Here is a 26,794-nt window from a genome sequence, read left to right as displayed (position 1 = left end):
TAAAATTACCATCGATTTGGCAAGGAACAAAACTTAAATTACTAGTTCTTGCCATATCTTGCTTATTAACATTTTTATCTTTGAAAATTTTTTCTTCAATTTTAACTAAATGCTCAGTAATACTAGATAAGGTTTCATTTGCATAATTATTTTGGTAATAATTTTTTGAAGACCCTTTTCAGTAGTTAATTGATTTGGGGCTTGAACTAAAGGAGTTGCAATAAACATATCGTTAATAATAATTTCTCCTTTTGGTGGAAAATTAGCAATAATTTCTTTATTAGAAATAATATCTTTATATTTTTTCTCTAAAATGGGAGTGATAGAATCATTTTTAAATGAGTAATTTATTTTATGTTTAGGGGCATAAATTAATTCAAACCATTGAAAAAAAGAAGAATGAATTTTATTTGATAAAACATAATCTTCCCAAAGGCCTAAATGGAGAAATCTTAAGTAGTATGAAAAATTTTCTTTGTGCCAAGCTCTTTTTTTATTGTTATAATCTTTTTAATACTCAATATCTTTTATGTAATCAAAATCAACTTGATATTCTAAGTTCGAGAAATTCATTTTAACATGTTGTTTTTGTTAGGATTGAAGAAATATGTTTTATTGATTCTAAATTATGACTTCTTGATTTTTCGTATTTTTTTATTCCTATCTTTAGCCTAGAAATTTTTTCTATTCGTTTATTATATTTATTAGTATATGGAGGTATTTTGTATAAATTATAATTTTCATGAGTTCTAGTTTCTTCCAAATGTTGAATGGTTTTGCATATATTAGAATTTATCTCCCAATGCCTTTTTAACATATCAGCCCAAAGCTTATTATTTTGTGAACAAGATTTGTATTTTAGAACTCATAATTGTTGTTTAAAATTTTGAAGTTCATCAATAAAATCTAATTTAGTAGGACTAGGAAGACTATTTTCACTATTTTGATCATCTTGATATAATGGTTTGGGAATAGAATTAGTATAGTCAACAGTTTTTAGTTTTAAAGATCTCGACTTTAATAACGAAGATTTTGAAGAGCCTGTTTCTGGGATAAAAGAAGTTGATAATCTGGATGATGAAATATTTAAGGAAGAAAAATTATATCTACATAACCATCATTATATTCAATAATATTTGAGATTTCTTTTGAAGAGTCTAATGGTTTTGGATCAATAACATTTTGTAAGTTCCAATTACATGATTGAGTTATCTCAGACCATTTTAATCTTTTTGGTGTGTGAACTTTGGTATGGTTAGTATTCGCTTCAAAAATAATTGTTTCATTTCTAGGACTTGATAAACGTGTTTTTGGTTCAAGTGTAGTTGTCATAGTTTTGTAACAAACACGATAAATTATTGCTAAAGGCTTTGTATCATTTTTAAATTCTAAATTTTTTGTTTCTATAGTTAAAACCAAAGTATCTAAAATATTTTTATCAAATAATCCTACAGAGAAATTTGGATAACAATTGAAATAAATAGGTCTGTTAGCAATATTTGTTTCAGCCATAGCTAAAATAGAATTTTGAAAATCTTTATGTCTCTTGTCTCTTAAAATAAAGAGAACAGGGGCATCTATTCCAATTCTAAATAGAGGCTTGATAACAATTTGGACTAAACCGACATGTAAAAATTTATATTTCGTTCTATACTCTAGAATAGATCGTGATGATAACAAATGTAAATTTTGTTGGTTTTGACCAATAGACAAAGTTTGTTCTGTCATTTTAATAGAATAACCTTGAAAATAATCAAAAGTTCTTATTCTATATATTGTATTAATATTAGTTTTAGGTATTGTCCAATTATTCAAACTTTGTTGTATGTTATTAACGGTTTCTTCAATAGAATTTATTTAATTATTATCATTATCTTGTTCATTGTTGATATTTTTACCAGGAATATATTTTTTGGATAGTATGCCTGAAAATTTACTCATATTTAATTAATTTTGCTTTAAAATTCTATAAGAAAACTTACTTGTAATATATTACATAACTACCCAGGAATTTATATGAGGCTTGAGATGGTGGATCAACTCTATATTCGATGCAATGAATCTCAAAATGTTCTCGCCATATCATAGTTCGTGTGTTCCAGATCTAACACGAATGGAACAACATGTTTCATTTTGGTTGTAGATAACGGTTTGTCGGATATATTTTCGACATTATGAGGGTAATGAGATTGACTCTGAAATATCAAAAAGAAGAAAATAAGAAGGAGATCAATAGGGGAGAAGATGCTCAACCGCAATGGAGCCGTTGACTATAGTTTTAGAACGATCCTAGAAAGTACGAAGCTCTACTACCATGAAATCCTCTTTATTTTCCTATGAATCGATACTTCAATAGATAACCTCGATATACACAATATATACAAGATGAAAGAATAATCAGTAAAGGGTCAAAACACTTGGGTCCGACTATAAATAATAATACAAATATATATACAAATAATATGCTAACAGAAGGATGCAATCTACACCCGCCGCCAATAATATGACTGATGTTTTATTTTATCTGATAACCTACAAATGAATAAAAACATAATTTAATATTTTATTTTATTTTATATTAACTATATCTTATTCACTTTCTTCTTTATAAACATACAGTTAGACTCTGCCCACCCAATTTGTTGACCATCCAAATCGTATATGACAGTCTTGTCTTTAACTGCTACTTCTAAATCACCAAATAATATATTACAAGTCAAGAAAAGCGAAAAAAGAAATCTAATTTATAGGGTTTTCATGTTTCCATTGTTAAAATTTATACATCCTAAAATAGTCAATCCTCGCTTCGGGCTCGTCTGAATACCCATACAATATATCTCATACCCATTCTATTGTGTTTTAACAACCAAATTAAGATTCATGTAAATACAAGTTAACTAGGCTACATTTGTTACACATGAATGGACAAGTTATAAAGTCGTAATACATACCATGGAGAATTAGCGTATAAGATAGTCCTGGGTTTAAAGTCCATTGAAGCACCACCAGTAAAATTGAACCGTACTATGGGAAATATGCCGGTATAAAAATAACTGAAAGAACAATAGAAGATAATTATTTTAAAAAAAATATTATCATTTACCATATTGAATGATAAAACACATTACACAGATTATTTTGGATGCAAACCTTGAATTGAATGAATAACAAAAATTTTCACTTGACATAAGTGGCTGTATGAAGTTTGAAGCTGCATGTTTTATCTGCACCAATAAAAGTAACATTTAGATTCACAAACCACTAGTTAAGTTATGGTTTGATGTTGTACTTACAGCATCCACAACGGGGGTGTAAGCCTCTTCAGTAATGTATACCAAAGTTGTTCCGGAATCAATTATTATTCCCGGTTGGTGATCACTTAATGCAAATACAGAATGATCAATTGTCAATGTTTGAACAATGACTGATATGCTTTCCAAATTTACATTGTAATGCCACCTGCATATGTATATGGAAGGATATTAGAAACAGATGGTGCTTCTTTTGATTTAGTATGGTAAAAGATATATACATGTTTCCTTTTAACATAATAAATAAATAAAAAGAAAATAAAAACTTATGCTGATTTGACAAGTGGAGTGAATACTACATTTGCCATGACGGATGTACCAAAAGCCACAATCCCACCACCATCACAACCAGCCAGGCAATGTGAAAAGGAATTGGGTGCAATCCCTTGAGATGAAAGCTGGGAAATCACATACATACTTTGTCTGCCCAATCTCATAATCTCATCAAGTGTTTTGTCAGTTTGACTCAGCCGTCCTGTTTTGGACGGGCTACATCTGTTCATGCATAATTCACTAAATCAACCATGTAATTTAAAGAGGATGAAAGAAGGAAGAGAAATGAAATTCTATAGTTGATGATAAATGAAAACTTACCCAAATAAAACCGAAGTTGAAGTGTTCAAGAAATATGACTTGCCAACAACTATTTTAAAATGCATCAAGTCGAATACATAATAACCTAATGTTCCACAACCATCTCCATAGTGGAGATCATAGGTGCATTGGTTATTTGGACATGAGTTGGATTTTGGAGAACATCTTTCGTCCGAATATAAGATAGGAGAAGATGTGGAGGAGCTTGTAGGATCACAGATAGTAATAGGAATCTGTTCAAAGAAGGAAAAATCATACATATAGTACCAATACTAGTTAATTAAAAAGTCACACTTTATAAGAAATGATCCGAACATACTTGTTGTGTGGATGATGTAGGGAAAGATTGGCAGGGTTTGCAACCTACCCACAACAAGTCGCTTCCTGTATCAAATACTACATAGTATCCTTTTGGGGGGAATCCTAGCTTGATTTTTGTGTAGTACAAGCTACAAGTTAACCAAATTAAAAGATGTTAAGGAATTGAAGAACATGTGATTAAGACCTGGAAAAATTGACTTGTTCACAAAGTCTTTCAAGTATAACTAAAACATATGCAAGAATAGAACAAGTGCAGGTCTTTGTTCATCAAAAACTATAAAGCAAAACGTGAACAAGAATTGAAAAAAACAACTAAGAGATTAATCCAATTTATACTAATCATGAAAGAAACCTAATGCGATACGGTTATTGATAAATAGAATCCTAAACAAATACCAAGAAAACACAAAATCTGGGACAAAAATAGTCAGGGATATTTTGGGAAAAACTGTCATATTTGAAATTCTTGGTATTTGTTTAGGATTCTATTTGTCAATAACCATATTTCATTAGGCTTCTTTCATGATTAGTATAAATTGGATTAATCTCTTAGTTGTTTTTTCAATTCTAGTTCATGTTTTGCTTTATAGGTTTTTTTTTTAAAAAAGACCTGCACTTGTTCTATTCTTGAATATGTTTTAGTTATACTTGAAAGACTTTGTGAACAAGTCAATTTTTCCAGTTCTTAGTCACCTGTTCTTCAATTCCTTAACATCGTGTAATTTGGTTAACTTGTAGCTTGTACTACACAAAAATCAAGCTAGGATTCCCCCCAAAAGAATACTATGTAGTATTTGATAAAGGAAGCGACTTGTTATGGGTAGGTTGCAAACCCTTCCAATCTTGCCCTACATCATCCACACAACAAGTATGTTCTGATCATTTCTTATAAAGTGTGACTTTTTAATTAACTAGTATTGGTACTATATGTATGATTTTTCTTTCTTTGAACAGATTCCTATTACTATCTATGATCCTACAAGCTCCTTTACATCTTCTCCTATCTTATATTCAGACGAAAGATGTTCTCCAAAATCCAACTCATGTCCAAATAACCAATGCACCTATGATCTCCACTATGGAGATGGTAGTGGAACATTAGGTTATTATGTATTCGACTTGATGCATTTTAAAATAGTTGTTGGCAAGTCATATTTCTTGAACACTTCAGCTTCGGTTTTATTTGGCTAAGTTCTCATTTATCATCAACTATAGAATTTCATTTCTCTTCCTTCTTTCATTCTCTTTAAATAAGATGGTTGATTTAGTGAATTATGCATGAACAGATGTAGCCCGTCCAAAACAAGACGGCTGAGTCAAACTGACAAAACAGTTGATGAGATTATGGGATTGGGCAGACAAAGTATGTATGTGATTTCCTAGCTTTCATCTCAAGGGATTGCACCCAATTCCTTTTCACATTGCCTGGCTGGTGGTGATGGAGGTAGGATTCTGGCTTTTGGTACACCCGTCATGCCAGATGTAGTATTCACTCCACTTGTCAAATTAGCGTAAGTTTTTATTTTCTTTTTATTTATTTATTATATTAAAAGGAAACATGTATATATCTTTTACCATGCTAAATCAAAAGAAGCACCTTCTGTTTCTAATTTCCTTCCATATACATTTGCAGGTGGCATTACAATGTAAATTTGGAAAGCATATCAATCATTGTTCAAACATTGACAATTGATCATTCTGTATTTGCATTAAGTGATCACCAACCGGGAATAATAATTGATTCCGGAACAACTTTGGTTTACATTACTGAAGAGGCTTACACCCCCGTTGTGGATGTTGTAAGTACAACATCAAACCATAACTTAACTAGTGGTTTGTTAATCTAAATGTTACTTTTACTGGTGCAGATAAAACATGCAGCTTCAAACTTCATACAGCCACTTATGTCAAGTGAAAATTTTTGTTATTGATTCAATTCAAGGTTTGCGTCCAAAATAATCTGTGTACTGTGTTTTATCATTCGATATGGTAAATGATAATATTTTTTTTAAATAATTATCTTCTATTGTTCTTTCAGTTATTTTTATACCGGTATATTTCCCATAGTACGGTTCAATTTTGCTGGTGGAGCTTCAATGCACTTTAAACCCAGGACTATCTTATACGCCAATTCTCCACGGTATGTATTACGACTTTATAACTTGTCCATTCCTGTGTAACAAATGTAGCCTAATTAAATTGTATTTACATGACTCTTAATTTGGTTGTTAAAGCACAATAGAATGGGTCTGAGATATATTGTATGGGTATTCAGACGAGCCTGAAGCGAGGATTGACTATTTTAGGATGTATGAATTTTAACAATGGAAACATGAAAACCCTATAAATTAGATTTATTTTTTCGCTTTTCTTGACTTTTAATATTTTATTTGGTGATTTAGAACTAGCAGTTAAAGACAAGACTGTCATATACGATTTGAATGGTCAACAAATCGGGTGGGCAGAGTCTAACTGTATGTTTATAAAGAAGAAAGTGAATAAGTTATAGTTAATATAAAATAAAATAAAATATTAAATTATGTTTTTATTCATTTGCAAGTTATCAAATAAAATAAAACATCGGTCATATTATTGGCGGCGGATGTAGATTGCATCCTTATGTTAGCAGATTATTTGTATATATATTTGTATTATTATTTATAGTCGAACCCAAGTGTTTGACCCTTTATTGATTATTTTTTCATCTTGTATATATTGTGTATATCAAGGGTATCTATTGATGTATCGATCCATAGGAAAATAAAGAGGATTTCATGGTAGTAGAGCTTCCTATTTTCTAGGATCCTTCTAAAACTGTAGTCAACGGCTCAATTGCGGTTGATAATCTTCTCCCCTATTGATCTCCTTATTTTCTTCTTTTTGATATTTTACTCTCAATCTCATTACCCTCATAATGTCGAAAATATATCCGACAAACCCATATCTACAACCAAGATAAAACATGTTGTTCCATTCGTGTTAGATCTCGAACTATGATATATGTCGAGAACATTTTGAGATTCATTTCATCGAATATAGAGTTGATCACCATCTCAAACCTCATATAAATTCCTAGGTAGTTATGTAATATATATATATATATATATATATATATATATATATATATATATATATATATATATATATATACCTTAATAAGTATTTACCATGTTTTGCTGAATTTTAAGAGGTATAAGACTTTATGCAATATTTACAATGAATTTATGAATGTAGAAAAATAAGATATTATCCATCTACGGTTGAAAAATTCTAGATAAGAGTTGACCGATTCAAATTTTAGCAAGTATTCCTAACCTTCAGCCAACATTTATGAATCCGTCAAAATTGAACCTAACAATCCCTCAATTTCAGTCGATTGAATTGGTGCGTTACATGTGTAAACTATTTATGCAATAATATATTGATGACAACACCTAAGGCCGTAAGAAATCGAATGAACACGAATGGTGGTTGTTTATGTTCGATTGTTTATTAAATAAATGAACATAAACAAACTTTCCGTCGAGCGGTTCACGAACAACCTTTGAATGTTATGTTCGTTAAAATCGCCTCTACAACTAATTTCTGAATGAAAGTATTCGCACCCGTCGCTTAGCGCGGGTAAACGGCTAGTGTGTGGGTGTATATATATATATATATATATATATATATATATATATATATATATATATATATATTGTAAAAACCTCGTTAGTCGGTTTGTATCAAGTCTTTTGTAATAAGACCATCTATGTAAAATATGTTTATGAATATGCATGTAGCATGTTTGGAGTAATAATGTTATGTATGAAAGGGGTCTTTCATACTATCACCTAATCAATGTGTCGGTTAGCCACACACCCTCCATTGATCTATGACAAACATCGAGTTACCCTTTGCCACCCTGACAGACCCAAATTAGTGTGTCGGTTAACCACACACGCTCCACTAACGTCTCGGTAAGGTGCAAAGTGTAATTTCATCGATTAGCATCTATTTCACATTTTACCTAAAGTAACTAAGATTGGGAATTTATAAAACTTTTAGTTACTTTATAGATCATTATACTTATTAATGAGGAATTAGTTGCTCTATCCTACCCGTTCGGCTAACGACCCTCCACTAGTCAAGAGTACAGTGGGTAAGAGTGGATACCCAATGACGGTCATTTTATAGGCCACTTCATTAAACACCCTTATAGAACACCTTCGTGAATGAGGCCTAGTAACGGTAAAACTAGCTTATTTTATACATATATATATATATATATATATATATATATATATATATATATAATTATTAATCTTATAATACAATAATAGTATAAGGGTGTATTTTAAACATTTCAAAATACTAGGGTTTTAATCAAATTTAAAATTTTCGAAAATAAATACATTTTAGTTTTAAAATCTTAAATATTAAACTTTTGATTTATTAATTATCCAAAATTAAACAATTAATTTAAATTATTAAATCTTGAAGGATTATCCATTAAATTTAAACAATTAATTTAACCTAATCTCTTTATCCCCTAAATTCGAAAATTTGGGATGGGATAATTCAAAATCATTAATTATCTATTTAAACAATTAAAAGGATAATTACAAAAGTTGGCATTATCCTAATCCCTAAAATCTTGGAATCTAATCTTAGGGATAAGGCATTTTCGAAAACCCTAAGGTTAGATAACCCTAAAATCGAAAATTTGATGCCAAAGGAAAGGGTTCAAGAAACCCTAACAAAATTCTAAAACTAGGGTTTTTTAACCCTAATTTCGAAAATCCAAGCCCTAGGGTTTATTTGCTATAAACCATAATTTGTCAAGTACATACTTTTGTATCAAATCCTATTGAAAACAAAAGCGAAAGGCTCTGATACCAGTGTTGGGTTTTATACAAACAATCCTATGTGTGCATGCAACCCTAGATTTGGATCTATGTTTTCACTATTAGACATACAACAAATAAACACACAATGAAACCCTAGCATGCATCTAATATTTCTAAAATTACAAACATAAGTGATTAGAATACATACCTTTGTTGCTATATAGCAATAATAACTAAATCTTGAAGTTCCTTTGCTCTTGAGAACAAGTACCACAAATGTAGTACCTCTAATGGCTCAAAAACACACAAGAGTGAAAGGATGAATATGAGAGAGAGGAGAGAATGTAACTTGCTCTAGAAATCGTCTCTTCTATAGTCGTAGTACCCTTTTAACTAGGCGCTTGATTGAAACTGACCGACTAGTTGATGAGATTTTTTGATTTTCTCAACACAGTTTATCTATAATTTCCCAACTTTCCTCACAAGGGCTTGCACCTAATGCATCCTCTTATTATCTTGCTGATGGAGGTCAGCTTTTGAGTCTTGGTCAACCAATGGTGTCAGATATGGTCTTTACTCCACTTGTCAAGTCATGGTAATTTGTTTTTTACCATATTAAGTCAAAAGAAACATAATTTTCTAATTTCCTTCCATTATGTTTACAAGGGGATTTATAATATAAATTTGGAGAGTGTTGCGGTAGGAGATGATATAGATTCCAAAAGTAAGCAATAGGTGGGAAAAGACTTGAGAATAGAGTTGCAGGACTGACACGTGGATTGAAGGGGGTTTAATACGGGGACATGTGCTGGTTTAGGAGTCGTTTATTAGAAATATATATATATATATATATATATATATATATATATATATATATATATATATATGGGGTCCGGTTCCTGTGAGGACTAAAAAATTGGTGAGGACTGTGAGAACAGTTCACCACCACCCATTTCGTCAAGGGCTAACCCAATATTTGGACATGGTGCGTTCGCATGCGGCCTACGTCCGTGGTAAAAAACTACGGACTCGACGATTTAATCATATGCGGCAAACATCCATGAAACGTCATTTAAGTGGGTTTTATTACTTATTTTCAGTTATTTTGGTTTTTCCGTTTTTTTATTATTTTTTTCATTAAAAAAATTTTAAAGAAATTACACGGATATATGCTTGGTTTTAGCGTTTTTTTATTTATTTTCTGTTTTTTTATTTATTTATTTTTTAATTATGTTTTTGTATTTTTTTCGTTGTTTTTTCATATCTTTACTACATATTTGAAGATACTAGTGTTTTCTTTTTTTTGCTTTTTATTTTTATTTTCTTATTTTTTTATTTTTTGAACTAAATATCGGTTTAATTTTTTAATGTTTAACACTTATAAAATTTTAAATAAGAAGAATATTAAGGATCATAATATTTTCCGCTCATATTTTTTTTAATCATATTATTTTTGGATCATATAATTTTGAATCATATGATTTTGGATGAATAATATATTCAAGTAAATATAATTTTTGTTCAAAAAATTTATGGATCATCATATATTTTGAATCATTTAATTTTGAATCATAAAAGATATAATTAAGAATTCTAAAATATTTAACTATAAATAATATTAAATCATAACAAGCTAAGGACCATAAACATGTTTAATCAAAAGGTGTTTTTTTTTTTTTTTTTTTTTTTTTTTTTTTTTTTTTTTTTTTTTTCGGAATCATAAGTATTTTGAATCAACACATTTTAGATCACATTATGTTCAACATTTAAAAAAAAAACAAATAGTTTTTAAATTTAAAAAAAAAATACTTCAAAAACTTATTTTGAAAAATTTTTCTTATAAAGTTACTAGTATATTAAGTAGAAGTATCCCTAAACTTTTATGATTTTGAAGAAATTTTTTTTTCTGGGAATTTTATTTAAAAAAAATCAAATTTTCATGATTGTGCCAATTTTATAGAAAATTAAATTTTAAGAACTTTTTTTTTTTTTTTTTTTTTTTTTAAGATGGCTTGACATGTGGCATAAAGAGAAAATAGGAGGGTGTGAGGTAGGGCGGAAATGCACATTCGGGAGGAGTTGTTTTTTTCTTTTTTTTTTTCCTCTCTCCTTTTACCCATTTAACCTCCAAACTATTAACCTTTGCTGTGAAATGTTAAAATCTCGCACATAATTACAAAAACTGTCATATCATCTCGCGAGATATTGACGATAAATAAAATCAAATATCCACATTTTATTTTTTTTCATTCATACCGCAAAGATTTGTCATGGGAGTCCTCACTTATTTTTGAGTCCTCACTTATATATATATATATATATATATATATATATATATATATATATATATATATATAGAGAGAGAGAGAGAGAGAGAGAGAGAGGGGGAGGGAGAGAGTGGATGAGAACTCAATTGTGTTCACGGAGAAATGTTTTAGTTTAATTTGATGAGATTTTCAAATGTATTTCAACATAATCACTTGGAGGAGTATATATCTCCCTGAGATCTGCTGATCTTGGTAAAATGTTTGTGAGGTTATAAGATTTCCTACTAAAGAATTTTATCATTACATTAAGAGATGAAATAAAAAATATGAAATATATATAAAAATTTATATTTTTTTAGAATTTCATTAGTATTAGAGCCGAAAATTAATAAAAATGCACAGGGCCGCTCTGCATATATTCATTTATAAAAATATGTTAATAAACTAACATAAGTTCATAAACAAATATAAGTTCATATTTACTATAAGCACTATGAAATTTATTTATGAACATATCATCAAATCGTGTATGAAACCATATTCCTAGTAAGATCATTTACATTAACATAAACATTAAAGAAAGGCATCTCATTGAATATTGATTGATGAAGAAAAAGGAAGAGTGGTAATATAATGGAGTTTACCTGAAGTGGAAAATGACCATAATGCCCAGCAATGGAAGCCCTTGACTGAGGTGAAAGAGATACAATTACATTTTTTCCATTGTTTATATTAGATAGAAACTCATCCAATCTTTGCTTCTCTAGCATATAATAGTCTCCTCATAAGTAATACATCATCTGCATGATTACAACAATATTACAAATTCAATTCATCACTTGATGTATAATGGCTTCTAGCAAATCTTTGAGTGATATTTTTACTGGATTTGTATGCAGAGGGTGAAAAAAAAGGTAAAGTAAAGGAAAAGCAGCAATACAGTTTTCTTTATTAAAGAAAAGAAAGCAAACAAGAAACAGCTTCAAGATCCCCCATTTCTTCAACAGCTTTTTGGTTGCTTGAAAGCATCGCAAGAATGGCTTTATTTTCATGGGTGATACTTGAATTAAAGATAGCAGACGCAACATCTTTCATTGCTAATGGATGCCCTTCTTCCAAAAGATCAATAAGTGGTTTCAAAGCACCTGTTTTTCCAATTAACGACTTATTGGAGTCGAGAGTTGATAAAGGGCCTATCGTATGTCTGCAAATTATCACCAAAATGATCAGAATTCAGTAAATTAGCAGAGCTAAATCATGTATATGAAAGTTCATATTCTTCAAATTGATAAACCCATGGAATTTAGTCGAATTTCAGTGTAATAAGAATGTTATCATAAAACAGACATTAATCAACACGTCCACGGCAAGAAATCCTTCAACGGAAGAGAGAAATTGAATAGAAAAAACTACCTGACCAGTAGAGAGGATAACAAGAAGCCCAAACCGACGTCGAACTTTCATTGTTATTACGATTATTATCATTGAGTCGTTTAATCGAAGACGATCGTTGTTTCCCTCCTCCCTCTTTCGATTCTTTCAAAGCTTGCAAAGTCTGATTCGCTCTCTCGAAACATCCAAATCCATTTTCATCCTCCGATGATGAATCTTCAATAATCGCTTTCACAAGTCTATTCAATTCCTTCTTCAACTCTGTCATAACCTTCGCCACCGCCACGCTCTGATCCCCTTCAAACACCTCACTTTTCGCCATCAAATTACATAAACGTGTCTAGATTCGAATTTCAAAGGTAATCACCGGTGGAAGATGATTATTATGTTGTGGGTGCAGTTGCCAAGAAAGAGTTACACACAGTACAACATACTATATGCGTGCTTCTTTTTATACGAATCTCTCACTCCAGAATTCAGAAGCATATGAAGGTGTTTTAGAGAGAGAAAGAATGATGATGGAGAGTAGAGAGATATAGGAGTTACATGTTTACAGGGGAGTGTTGTGTAAGATTAAGAAATTTATAATATTGCCTCCTGTAACTTATAAATACTACAAAACAGTCCACTTTTCAAAATATGTTTTTGTTTTAAGTCTTAACAATAGTATCAAAGAGTAAGGCTCTGTTTGATTTCTTACTGATTGGGTATGGTCAGACTCTTTGGCTGACTAGGTCCGGTCAGGATGTTTGATAACAACACTCAAAGCCTCTTATCAGGTCCATACTTCTGATTCGGTCATTGAAAATCATCTAATTCGGTCAATAAGAAAAATATAGTCGACTGAGACAAATACCCTCCATTCCCTTTTCTCTCCTTATAACGTCCACATCCCCTTTTCTCTCATTCTCAGGTATGGTCGTAGCTCATCCCACCTCCAACATTTCTCTTGGGCCAGGGAGGCCATGGATTTAGTAGATTAAAAAAATGAACAAGTTGATGAAGCCGGAAACATAAAATGATAAATCATAATATAATTTAACAGAAGATCAATGTAACACCCAGAATCAGAAAGACCAAGAAAGGAAAGAAAAACCCTAAGTAAAAGGGGTCAACTCGTCGAGTCCATGGGTGAACTCGGCGAGTTGGAACGGGACCCGTGTCGGGGTTTAAGTGACTGACTCGGCGAGTCGGAGGGACCGACTAGGCGAGTCAGGTCTGGGTTGGAAAACCCTAATTTTCCGGGCTTAGTGCCCTATTTAAGCATCATTTCAGGCCTTCACCCCAGCCTCCATCACTCCCTCTACCTTCACTCGAAACCCTAAGCAGCCATTGAGTGTCAGTGAGCTTCTCTTGCCATTTTTTTTGAGTGATTTAAAGCTTTAAGGAAGAAGGAAGACTTTGGGTGATTCAAGAAGTAGTAGTGGACTCTATGTTGGCGTGTCATTTCAGATCCTAGAAAGGTATGAAGTTCATACCTTGGCTGTTATTCATTTAGATCCCCTTTCCTAGTTAGATTTTGTCATTTTGGGCCATTTCCAAAGCCAATTCGTGTATTGTGCCTTTGTGAGCAAAGAGAACTTCGGATCTAGGGTTGTCTTGGCCTAGAAACCCATAAAGCAGCAGTCTTTGGTGGGTTAGTGAAGCATGCTTGTCACAAAATGTGACAACCGTCAATATTCGAGTTAGTTCTAGATTTGAATAAACTTAGTTGCACATATAGGCACGACACATACTAGACTTAGTGACTAGAAGCTAAGCTATAACCTACTAGAAACTTGGAAACAATTAGAATCGAAGGATGGTGTACTTAGATTCTGTAACGACCCAAAATTCAAGACCAAAAATTTCTTTTAATAAAACATTACTTTAAGCAAGGACATCATTCCAAAACATAATCTGAGTATAAGTTTTCAAAACACGTGTTCATTATCAGAGTAAACATTCCCAGGCTGTCTAATCTATGGTGTGTGCCATGCGATCACCCCGAGCTCTTCCCTCCGCTACCGGAAGTACCTGAAACCAAAACAGAAAACCGTAAGCACAAAGCTTAGTGAGTTCCCCACCCTACCACATACCATGCATAACACATACTGCACATACTGGGCCACGCCTGCTACCTCGGGCCTCGCCCGATACAACGACCCCGCCACTCCAGGCCCCGCCTAGCTTCGAGCCCCGCTCGGATACAGATCTGTTTCACTTAGGCCTTGCCTGTCACAGGGCCTCGCCCGCTAACTTATAATAGCACATATTCATACTGCAAAACATAAGCTAAACATATACAATGGATCATGTCCTAAGGCCTCGCCTATCCTAGGCCTCGCCCTTGTCCTGCTACTGACGAGACATGGAACCCCGCCTATGCTCCTACTGATAGTGAGATACGGGCCCAGCCCACACTCACTCTTTCCCTAACTTGGGCCTTGCCCCTACTCTGCTGCTAATGAGATGTGGAACACCATCCACACTCTGCTGCTAATGAGATGTGGAACACCATCCACACTCTGCTATTGGTGAGATACGGGACCTCGCCCACACTCACCTCCCTACCAAGCACATACACGTATCACACAGACAACAAGTATAAATTATCATATAAACAAATCCTTGGGCACCCGCCCGCTATCATTGGACCTCGTCCTGAATATCATACTAGCATACTGTGTCTAGGGCTAACCCCCGGGTCTTCTACTCATAGCTACATGGGCCGGCATTATGGCCTTAGACCCATTCACACAAAGGGAAACTCACCTGCACTGGCTGAACTTGCTGATGATCCCACTAGCTGCTGCCCGACCACTCACTGAACTCCTGCTCTACTAGCTTCCCGAGCTATCAATATCAATGCAACACTTAATCTAACTGACCACCGACAGTTAACCAAGTCAATTCTGGTCTAAGTCAAAGTCCTGGTCAAAGTCAACCTTTCCAGATCAACCCTACTCGTCGAGTCCACTTACTGACTCGCCGAGTTCATATACTCAGGGTCCTTCCATTCGCGACATGACTCGCCGAGTCCAACGATTTCCGAGTCCTAACCTGTCCAACTCGCTGAGTCTCCACCCGACTCACTGATTCGAGTCTCAACTCGAAGGGTTTGGGGCTTCGCGACCTGACTCGCCGAGTCCAAGAACAGACTCGCCGAGTACCAGACAATCTTTATCTAACTCGCCGAGTTCATGCCCAGCTTCATCCCACTCGACGATCTGTTCATCCCACTCGTCGAGTTCCTCCTCATCTTCATGCTACTCGCCGAGTCCACTCAAAGGACTCGCCGAGTCCACTTTGTGACAACCCAAGTTGTTCCGTTACATTTCCCCGTTACCGTTAACGGAATATTCCAGATTATAAAAGTTCTGTTAATTAAAGGTCGTCAACTTAATAAACATTCCATTTGTTTACATTAAATGTGTCGTTAAGTCGTGATTAAAGGAAATAAAAACACATAACACACATTTCCATTTATTTCGAAAATGTTAAGTTTTATTATTACGACCACTAAATCGAGTGCGACCAAAAGCCCCGTTTAACGGCAGTATCGGGTAAAATTCCACTGAGCCCCGACTCGAAACCCTATATAAAGGTGAGTGGAGTCCATTGGAGACTTTTTACACTCTCTCTCTATACTCTCTCTCTAGACCCGTTTTCGCCCCAAATCCACAACCAAACGCTTCCAAATCGTAAGTCCGCTTACCCTAGCTTGTTCTAAACATATTGATTCGTGTTTATAGCTTAAAAATCGTACTTAGAAGTTAAGGAAGAGGAGTTTACGGCCTAAGCTCCTCAGGCCGTAAACCCCTTAAACTAGGCCAAATGACCCAAACTTGTCCCTAATGGCTTGGAAATAAATTAAGGGATTTGCCTAGGAGTGTTTAAACATTAAAACACATGGTTTTAGGGGGTAAAAGATAGTTTACGGCCCAGGCATATGACAAGGCCGTAAACACCTCTTAAGTATGTCAAAAAGCCCCAAAAACACTCCTAAAACACCTTTAGGCTTCATACATAATTTAGGGACTTAGTATTTGGGGTTTAGCACAATTAAACACAATGAAATGAAGGCACAACAGGAGTTTACGGCCCAAACATGTGTCAAGGCCGTAAACCCCCTCAAACATGCCTAAATGTTGGTTTTTATTCCCTAAAAGGCCTTAGACTATTTCTATAAAATGCTAGGAGGGTATTAGGGGCTTGAAACTTCACTTAACTCAAGGCATAGGAGTTTACGGCTGTAAACTCCCTTAGGAGTTGTCCCTGGGCCGTAAACTCCCTAATAGAGCCCTTAAAGACCCTAAAACCACTCATGCCTTTTGGATTTGGACTTAGAATAATTCCAGGAACAAGCTAGAAGCCTTAAACACACTAGAACCCTTCACCATGAGTTTACGGCCGTAAACTCATGGTGAGTAGTCCCTGGGCCATAAACTAAGAGATAAGGGTTTACTCTTGGAGAGTAAACTCCATTAATAAGCCCTACACACCTTTAGAGGCTACCCGGGACACCCAAACACTTACCTAAAGTGTTTTCCGCTCCTTTGAGTGCGTATATTTGTTTAATTAGTATTAAATATACTAATTGTATGTGAACATATGTTAAATAGGTCATTGAGTGTGTTCGAGTCTTTACGTGACAACGAACACCCAACCGGCACCTTCGTCGGACCTACTTTCACCAGGTGAGTTCATACCCCTGAATGAACCTTTTAAATGTTTTTACATGTTTTATAGGGGGACTACAAGTTAAACATTCCAGTTATCATATCAATCACATGTGATTGATAACCCGCATGCACAAGATTTTACCACACTATACACTGTTTTACCGAGTAGGACACTATAATGGCTTTCAATTGTTTCAAAACTCTTACTTATACTGTTTTATCAAATTTCATTCTAAACTAGTTTATGAAAGATTTCCAAAAATTTTCAAACATATTTTACACAAGAACACAAATTATGATTTTCCCGAGAATAAAGGTTTTTCATCAAAGTTCCCTTTCACGACGTATACTTTTACTTGTTAGATACCACTACTTTGCTTTCATGTATTTTAAATTCCTACTCGATAACGCTTTCACTTCGTGATGTGTTTATACATGTTATTGTCTCTATATCACTTATACCTGTTATTGTCTCTATTTCACTTATACTTGTAGTCGCTTATACCTGATAGACGCTCTTACTTCACTTATTGTCGTCTCTACTTCGTGATACGCTTATACTTGTTCGACACTCCTACTTCACTTGCGACCGCTCCTACTTCACTTGTTTGACACTCCTACTTCACAAGAATCACTTCTACTTGATACACATTCAGTCGTAGTTAGATGTATGTCTGTGCTTATATAGGTACATATAAGTAATGATTGAAAGACTTAGGAAGGCTCGTCCTCCCTATTTCCTTTTCTTCGTTGAGATGTGGTCTGGTGGGATCGGATGGCCGTCTGAAGGTCGTTTTATTCATTAGATATATATTATGTATATGAGTATAGACATTCAGGAATTCTCTAGTCAGTTCAGTTATGAGTCTCTACCTCTAGTCTACACTTACATTAGAAACACACTACCCACTATTTGGAAGTCTCTACCTCTAGTTCAGCACTTACATTAGAAACCCACTATTTGGAAGTCTCTACCCACTATTTGGGATGCATCTTCAGGACACGGCCTTCTCCGTCATCTAACTGGTAACCAGAGTCTCCTGTAGGGAGAGTGGACATTGTGTGTACAGATCTATATGGGATTGACAACCCCGCACCCAGACTGCTAGCTACAGTCCCGGCCTACCAAGCCAACGGGTGACAAATGTCACATCTTATAGACGCTTGTAGGGCGTCTGGAACTCTAGTCAGTATGGTTACGCATATCCCGGGTTACCTAATAATTCATGGCTTTAAGGTAACGATATTTCACCGGCAATCTACACTGTATGCTGGTAACTCATTTTTAGAGTCACACTGTTTTGACCTTACAAGACGTATCTTTCATTTGATACTGTCTGGGGTCTGTTTTCTCTGTTTTGACCTTACAAGACGTATCTTTCATTTGATACTGTCTGGGGTCTGTATTCACTGTTTTAGACCTTACCAGCCGTACCTCTCATTTGGTACCTCCTGGGGTCTGAGTCTCTACTTGTTAGATTGAACCAGGCGTGTCGTTCGTTCGATATTCTCCTGGAGTCTATGATTCCTTGCCTTAGTCAGCAGTCCTCACTGTTGAGGCATATGTTTTTACCTGATGTCTTTTGCGTTTCCTCAATAATCAAATTCAGTATTTTGATAATGATAGCAATTTAGGGAAAACTACTTTTTACCACATAACACTGACCCGCCTTGGTAGAAGACTGCTTTATTAAAGAAAATATAGGATTTTCTGGAAAGAACTCTAATACACAGTAAACACTTAAACTACTACTTTATAAAGTTATTTGAATAATTGTCACTAAATACTTATGAACTCACCAGCATTTGTAAAAATGCTGATACTCGCTTTTCAAATAACTTGTATTCTCAGGTTAGCATTAGACAGGTACATCTCCGGAGCCGTTGATGAAGATAGCTTAGTACCATGCTGTATTTATTCTATTACTTGTATTACTTTGATGTATTTTAATGTAACATGTAAAACTATTACTATTAATGCAATGTTTTGTTTTACTTTGATTACTATAATGCATGTGTTGTGATACTTGACATGACGTCATCCACCCCAGAACGTTTCCGCCGTTCCGATTTTGGGGTGTGACAGATTGGTATCAGAGCATTGTTTATAGTGAGTTAAGTATATCAATTCATAAAAGATATACAACCTATAAACACAAAGGGATAAAACACTCTGACCAAGAATTATATTTTAAAATATAACCATATTTTACCAAAGTATATTAACATCCAGAATCTAAACACTTGAACAAAAGTATCACAAGAAGAACAAGAATAAAAGTCTTCGGATGTTGAACATTGCCGTCAAACCTGGGTAGTTATGTAATCGTAAGCTGGAATAAATATAACCTGATCAACTACATTTATTCGAGATGCGATGAACGTGTGCTCGGGAGTGATAGTGGTGTTGCAACAGGTCTGAAACATACCAACTAGGAATGATAGAGCCAAAAATAAAGTTAAAATACTATAGGAGTATTTTAGAACACTAAAAGATTCACACTAATCCCAGAATTATATTTAGAAGATAAGAAGCAAACAAGAATTAAAATACCATAGGGGTATTTTAGAATACATAAACAACCTTGCGTGAATAACTAAAAAGATCCTTATTGATATACCTACAACTACAAAGGGTATACTCCCAAGGTTATATATAATAAGGATCCCATAGGCTAAGAATCTGTGGTTTCCCTCTATTTCCTTTTCCTCGTTGGGATGTGGTTCTAGAGTAGTATCACATATTCGAAGGCCTATCGGATCTAAGCTATATATGATTTGTATACCCTGTGTAATCGTAGCAGGACTCGATATGGATCATCCAGTGAAATGTTAATAATCCCTTAGGATTCTTTAGACATTTCCATTCTCGCACGAACCCTGTAGAAAACCCTACCCTCTTCAGTGCTTAACAGAGGAGTTGAGTCCGACCCCGAAGAAGTTCATTGAGAAGATTTCCAGCTAGGAAACGAATGAACTAGGTCGAGACTATTGAATTCACCAAGTGCCCATATCTATTAGGGACATCGGTGAGAAATTCGCCTAAACTTCGGAGATTCACAGTCATCCATCATGACGTGGTGACACCCAGAGTCGGAATCAGGAGGAAGGCGGAGTAGGAATTCAATATGTCCATACGAGAAAAGAACCCTAGGAAACTACCTGAAGGAAACCAACGCCGATTCCAGTCAAAGATACGAGCCAGACCGAGGGAGCCAGTACATGGAACCCGGGAAGTGTCTATTCCTCATATTCGTCACGCTAATACACCCATAAAATAATACAATTTAGTGAGTTAGTGGTTACATTACTCACGCTATGTGTTAGGTAAATCGTCATTTCCCGTTGCCGACTACACGATTAGGGAGGATCCCCCACACCTCTGTTGAGGTGGTTTAGCCATAAGCCTTCATGAGCCCCTCTTTCTGCGGTTTCGTTCCGAACTGTTCTCAAATCTCTCCAGGTCGGAGATTGAAACCTTTCCCAGTATAAAAGGTAACTTAGTAGGAATGACTCGCATCTTATGGCCTTTTTCCGATACTCATACTCTTACCTTGATCACCAGGACTACATCATAGGGATGTAGGTCGAAACTCAGACAATCAGTACCCTAGGTACGGGAAAAATTTATGCCTAATACGTTCAGGACAGAAATGTCCAAGGTTAACCATCGTCTCTTATTGCCTTGTGTTCCCTTCCGTGTAGGAGAAACCATGCCACCGAAGAAGCGTAACCAGTTCACAAACAAGAAACCTACTCTCTTATTCGATGAAGCTACGTTCCAAGCTGCAGTCTTAGCAGCTATAGCAGCTGTCATGGCTCACCTGAATGCTAACAACGCCAATGTTAGCAAGCTGCCTGTCGGGATTTCCAATCCTGGCAATGGACAGCAGCAACCAACACTTCCATACCTAGTCACCCAAGAACCTCAACTGAACCCACTAAAGAGAAAACTCAAGATTGAGGAGGGAAGTACCTCGGCTCAAGGAATTTCCGAAGGGAAACGAGCTGAGACGGCCAATGCTCCTGTAAATCCTTCCCTCCCGACTCCAAGAAGACCGTACCTAGGAGACCTTCCCCACTGCAGCAAGTGCAGCTACCATCAGCATGGTGTCTGCCGGGAACTCTATTGTGCTAGGTGGAACATGAAGGGACATACTGCTCGCGTGTGCAGAACTCCAGTGGAGCGTATTACATCAATCACCAATGTGACGACCAATCCAGTTTGTTGTCTATGTGGTGAGAGTGGACACTTCAAAAGGGATTTCCCAATTGAAGGAAACAACAAAGACACAGAAGGAGGCTAAATCTAATGCTTAGGGAGAAGCATCAAGAAACCTAGTAGATTTTGGTACGTCTCTCGATCCCAGATAACTAACCGAGAACAATAAAAGACTAATTCAAATGTAAATTCTTCCCAGTAAGGCGAAAGTCGCAGCACTGTTATAAAATTTAAAAATTCATTAGGTAAAACTATAATGGCTAAACATATACGTTACGACCATGTATATTTAAGATGGACAGACCTAGAGTGAGTGAATGCCGCCTCATTTCCTGTTCCTCGTTTGGTTGTGGATTTAGGGCGGGGTCGCTCAGTCAACAGTCCTCCCCACCTTAAATATACATGACTAGTATATGTGAGGCGATTATAGAAATGCCTCGTGAGAATCCATTCATGAAAAGGTACTCTATTCGGAAACACTTAGGACTCTCTATAGTTCTGCGTCGACTCTATCGGTCCAAGTACCCACGGTAGTGATACATAGGACGAAACCCGAGACGCCTAGAACTTGTGTGCCTGTTCGGAACATGACTCTATCGATCTTCACTTTATATCATGTGGAAGTGTGCCAACTTCGACGACTCTATTGATCATGGTTTGACTTCGTGCAACCATGTGTACATTCTTAGTGCTGTGTAAAAAGAACTTTCTCCGTAGCCATGTTGGCAAATAAAGGTTCTCCCGAACCTAAACCTAACACAAATAATCAAACCTAATGCGATCCGTCAATCGTCCCTCTTATCTCAAACCTTCCGAAGTACCCAAGAGAGGGTACCGTACGCTGTTGACCGACCCCTCGTAGTCAGATGGACACCAAAGTGAACGACATTGCAGATACTCCAGAAGACGATAATGACCCGAAGCATACTCAGAAGAATCCCCAGAAAGACCCTTTCACACCTCACACATCAGGTTCGTGAACCCAGAGAATAGAACTCATGAGACTGACCACTATAACCTGGTATATGCATAAAGGTGGCATATAATTGAGATCAAAAAGATTTAAGGTGTGTGTTTCCTCCCTACTCCCTGTTCCTCGTTGGGTTGTGGGTTTGGGGTGGAGTCGCATAGCTGAACATCCTACCGACCTCAATTATATACTGCTTGCATACACTCGGTATTTGTGGTTAGGCTAAGCATGAGCTCTACCATGAACCTCTTAGAAAAACCCTTCATCCTATTCCATAAAATAGGAGCTGGAGTCAAGGAAATCGCTACGAGTTGAGCTATTAAAGTTCCGAGTGATGAGACTCTATACTCACTAGATTTGACCTAGATCGAGGAAACTCAGAACCTTCATAAGAGTAGTGGCAGTAGATGCTCGCACTACTCAGGCACTTCGTCCATCCTGTTATAGACAAGTAGTGCCTATCATCCTACACTCTCTCGCATAAAGGAAATCGTCGTCACCCTATAGACGATAAAATGCAATTTCCGATGTGAACACTAGGATACCGAGAAACACAGGATAACCTTCACGGCCAAGAATACTTGATTAAGTGCGGAAGTAATTGCGTTAAGCCTCGTGACCCAGATCCCGAAGAGATTATAGACTTGACACCAGCCGAGGTGTTAGTCGAAGGGTTATGCAGGAACATGCGCTTTCCGCACTAGAATAAACCAAAGTCTTGGAGAACCCTTGGACTATTAGGTGTTCCACGAATACCATCTTACGCAGAGATAGTAGAATCACCTCCTAAGATAGTCCAACGCTCGTCTGGTGAAACCCTATCTCCCCGACCTGCACGGTTTCCGTATCTCAAGATCCCTTAGTGTAGATTCATTTTGCACAAGCTTGAGATAGACACTCTATAGCAAACGAATAACCATAGTCACGCAACCAACTCGACGATCTAGAAAGTCTCTATCAACCAGTTGACAGGAAACGCGAGACCAAAGACCACTTGAGCTTTCTAAGAACCAACCCGAAGGACTACACACAGTACGAGTGAGAACGTTAGGAACTTCGGAATGGCGATCACGCCAGTGATGATCTTGCCATAGAAGTACACTATGTTCCAAGTGATGAAAAGCTCTACCATTCCGAGAGCTTAGGACCATATGAGGATCCCCACGGAGACTTGGTCCAACCCTTTTCAGGCCGCTACTACCTTTGGATATACCACACGATTCACACCCAATCGATCCACTTCTTAGACTTGATATGTGATTTCCCGACAACACTCTTCGTGCCTCACTCATCTTGATAGAATCCATTGAGAACCCTAACCTTGTAGATACACCAGTTGGAACCCACTAGCTACACTAGACGGAATCCGCATCCCGTACGTGAAGGTCTGTCGGAATGACAAACACAGACTAGAGTTCACTTGGGAATGCGAGGACAACCATATAGGAAGTACTCTCCTACCTCTACTTGGGCATTCATACCTACTTCCTTGACTAGACCTGAATTTCGGGACGAAATTCCCTCTAACGGGGGGATGATGTGACAACCCAAGTTGTTCCGTTACATTTCCCTGTTACCGTTAACGGAATATTCCAGTTTATAGAAGTTCTGTTAATTAAAAGTCATCAACTTAATAAACATTCCATTTGTTTACATTAAATGTGCCGTTAAGTCGTGATAAAAGGAAATAAAAACACATAACACACATTTCCATTTATTTGGAAAATGTTAAGTTTTATTATTACGACCACTAAATCGGGTGCGACCAAAAGCCCCGTTTAACGGTAGTATCGGGTAAAATTCCACTGAGCCCCGACTCGAAACCCTATATAAAGGTGAGTGGAGTCCATTGGAGACTTTTTACACACACTCTCTCTCTCTCTCTAGACCCATTTTTGCCCCAAATCCGCAACCAAACGCATCCAAATCATAAGTCCGCTTACCCTAGCTTGTTCTAAACATATTGATTCATGTTTATAGCTTAAAAATCGGACTTAGAAGTTAAGGAAGAGGAGTTTACGGCCTAAGCTCCTCCTTAGGCCGTAAACCCCTTAAACTAGGCGAAAATGACCCAAACTTGTCCCTAATGGCTTGGAAATAAATTAAGGGATTTGCCTCGGAGTGTTTAAACATTAAAACACATGGTTTTAGGGGGTAAAAGAGAGTTTACGGCCCAGGCATATGCCAAGGCCGTAAACACCTCTTAAGCATGTCAAAAAGCCCCAAAAACACTCCTAAAACACCTTTAGGCTTCATACATAACTTAGGGACTTAGTATTTGGGGTTTAGCACAATTAAACACAATGAAATGAAGGCACAACAGGAGTTTATGGCCCAGACATGTGTCAAGGCCGTAAACCCCCTCAAACATGCCTAAATGTTGGTTTTTATTCCCCAAAAGGCCTTAGGCTATTTCTATAAAATGCTAAGAGGGTATTAGGGGCTTGAAACTTCACTTAACTAAAGGCATAGGAGTTTACGGCTGTAAAATCCCTTAGCAGTTGTCCCTGGGCCGTAAACTCCCTAATAGAGCCCTTAAAGACCCTAAAACCACTCATGCCTTTTGGATTTGGACTTAGAATAATTCCATGAACAAGCTAGAAGCCTTAAACACACTAGAACCCTTCACCATGAGTTTACAGCCGTAAACTCATGGTGAGTAGTCCCTGGGCCATAAACTAAGAGATAAGGGTTTACTCTCGGAGAGTAAACTCCATTCCTAAGCCATACACACCTTTAGAGGCTACCCGGGACACCCAAACACTTACCTAAAGTGTTTTCCACTCCTTTGAGTGCGTATATTTATTTAATTAGTATCAAATATACTAATAGTATGTGAACATATGTTAAATAGGTCATTGAGTGTGTTCGAGTCTTTACGTGACAACGAACACCCAACCGGCACCTTCGTCGGACCTACTTTCACCAGGTGAGTTCATACCCCTGAATGAACCTTTTAAATGTTTTTACATGTTTTATAGGGGGGAATACAAGTTAAATATGCTAGTTATCATATCAATCACATGTGATTGATAACCCGTATGCACAAGATTTTACCACACTGTACACTGTTTTACCGAGTAGGACACTATAATGGTTTTCAATTGTTTCAAAACTCTTACTTATATTGTTTTATGAAATTTCATTCTAAACTGGTTTATGAAAGATTTCCAAAAATTTTCAAACATATTTTACAAAAGAACACAAATTATGATTTTCCCGAGAATAAAGGTTTTTCATACAAGTTCCCTTTCACGACGTATACTTTTACTTGTTAGATACCACTACTTTGCTTTCATGTATTTTAAATTCCTACTCGATAACGCTTTCACTTTGTGATGTGTTTATACATGTTATTGTCTCTATATCACTTATACCTGTTATTGTCTCTATTTCACTTATACTTGTAGTCGCTTATACCTGATAGACGCTCTTACTTCACTTATTGTCGTCTCTACTTCGTGATACGCTTATACTTGTTCGACACTCCTACTTCACTTGCGACCGCTCCTACTTCACTTGTTTGACACTCCTACTTCACAAGAATCACTTCTACTTGATACACATTCAGTCGTAGTTAGATGTATGTCTGTGCTTATATAGGTACATATAAGTAATGATTGAAAGACTTAGGAAGGCTCGTCCTCCCTATTTCCTTTTCTTCGTTGAGATGTGGTCTGGTGGGATCGGATGGCCGTCCGAAGGTCGTTTGATTCATTAGTTATATATTATGTATATGAGTATAGACATTCAGGAATTCTCTAGTCAGTTCAGTTATGAGTCTCTACCTCTAGTCTACACTTACATTAGAAACACACTACCCACTATTTGGAAGTCTCTACCTCTAGTTCAGCACTTACATTAGAAACCCACTATTTGGAAGTCTCTACCCACTATTTGGGATGCATCTTCAGGACACGGCCTTCTCCGTCGTCTAGTTGGTAATCAGAGTCTCCTGTAGGGAGAGCGGACATTGTGTGTATAGATCTATACGGGATTGACAACCCCGCACCCAGACTGCTAGCTACAGTCCCGGCCTACCAAGCCAACGGGTGACAAATGTCACATCTTATAGATGCTTGTAGGGCGTCTGGAACTCTAGTCAGTATGGTTACGCGTATCCCGGGTTACCTAATAATTCATGGCTTTAAGGTAACGATATTTCACCGGCAATCTACACTGTATGCTGGTAACTCATTTTTAGAGTCACACTGTTTTGACCTT

General features: G+C 36.1%; 1 protein-coding gene across 1 annotated transcript; it reads right to left on the bottom strand.

Annotated features, from left to right (window-relative positions):
* Positions 1-1,889: 1,889 nt before the first annotated feature.
* On the bottom strand, positions 1,890-13,256 carry LOC145043515 (aspartic proteinase 36-like). The gene is made up of 9 exons (XM_078992204.1): positions 12,736-13,256; positions 12,263-12,526; positions 11,967-12,122; positions 4,225-4,354; positions 3,906-4,138; positions 3,611-3,806; positions 3,294-3,459; positions 3,151-3,224; positions 1,890-3,053 (listed from the first exon to the last, which is right to left on the bottom strand). Exons 3-7 carry the CDS (start codon positions 11,984-11,986, stop codon positions 3,400-3,402), a joined length of 639 nt encoding a protein of 212 aa, XP_078848330.1. The 5' UTR covers positions 11,987-12,122; positions 12,263-12,526; positions 12,736-13,256; the 3' UTR covers positions 1,890-3,053; positions 3,151-3,224; positions 3,294-3,399.
* Between the last annotated feature and the right edge of the window lie 13,538 nt (positions 13,257-26,794).

Source organism: Lactuca saligna, chromosome 1 (genome assembly GCF_052625555.1).
Source record: "Lactuca saligna cultivar CGN05327 chromosome 1, ASM5262555v1, whole genome shotgun sequence".
In the NCBI taxonomy this organism is placed as follows: Eukaryota; Viridiplantae; Streptophyta; class Magnoliopsida; order Asterales; family Asteraceae; genus Lactuca; species Lactuca saligna.
Note: the sequence above shows the minus strand (reverse complement) of the source record. Positions and strands in the feature narration are given on the sequence as shown.

Coding starts and splice junctions, on each gene's coding strand:
- LOC145043515 (XM_078992204.1), bottom strand. CDS start 11,986: ATGGTCATTTTCCACTTCAG. Junction 3,807..3,905: donor TCAACTTCGGTTTTATTTGG/GTAAGTTTTCAT, acceptor ATGCATGAACAG/ATGTAGCCCGTCCAAAACAG. Junction 3,460..3,610: donor GTACATCCGTCATGGCAAAT/GTAGTATTCACT, acceptor ATACATATGCAG/GTGGCATTACAATGTAAATT.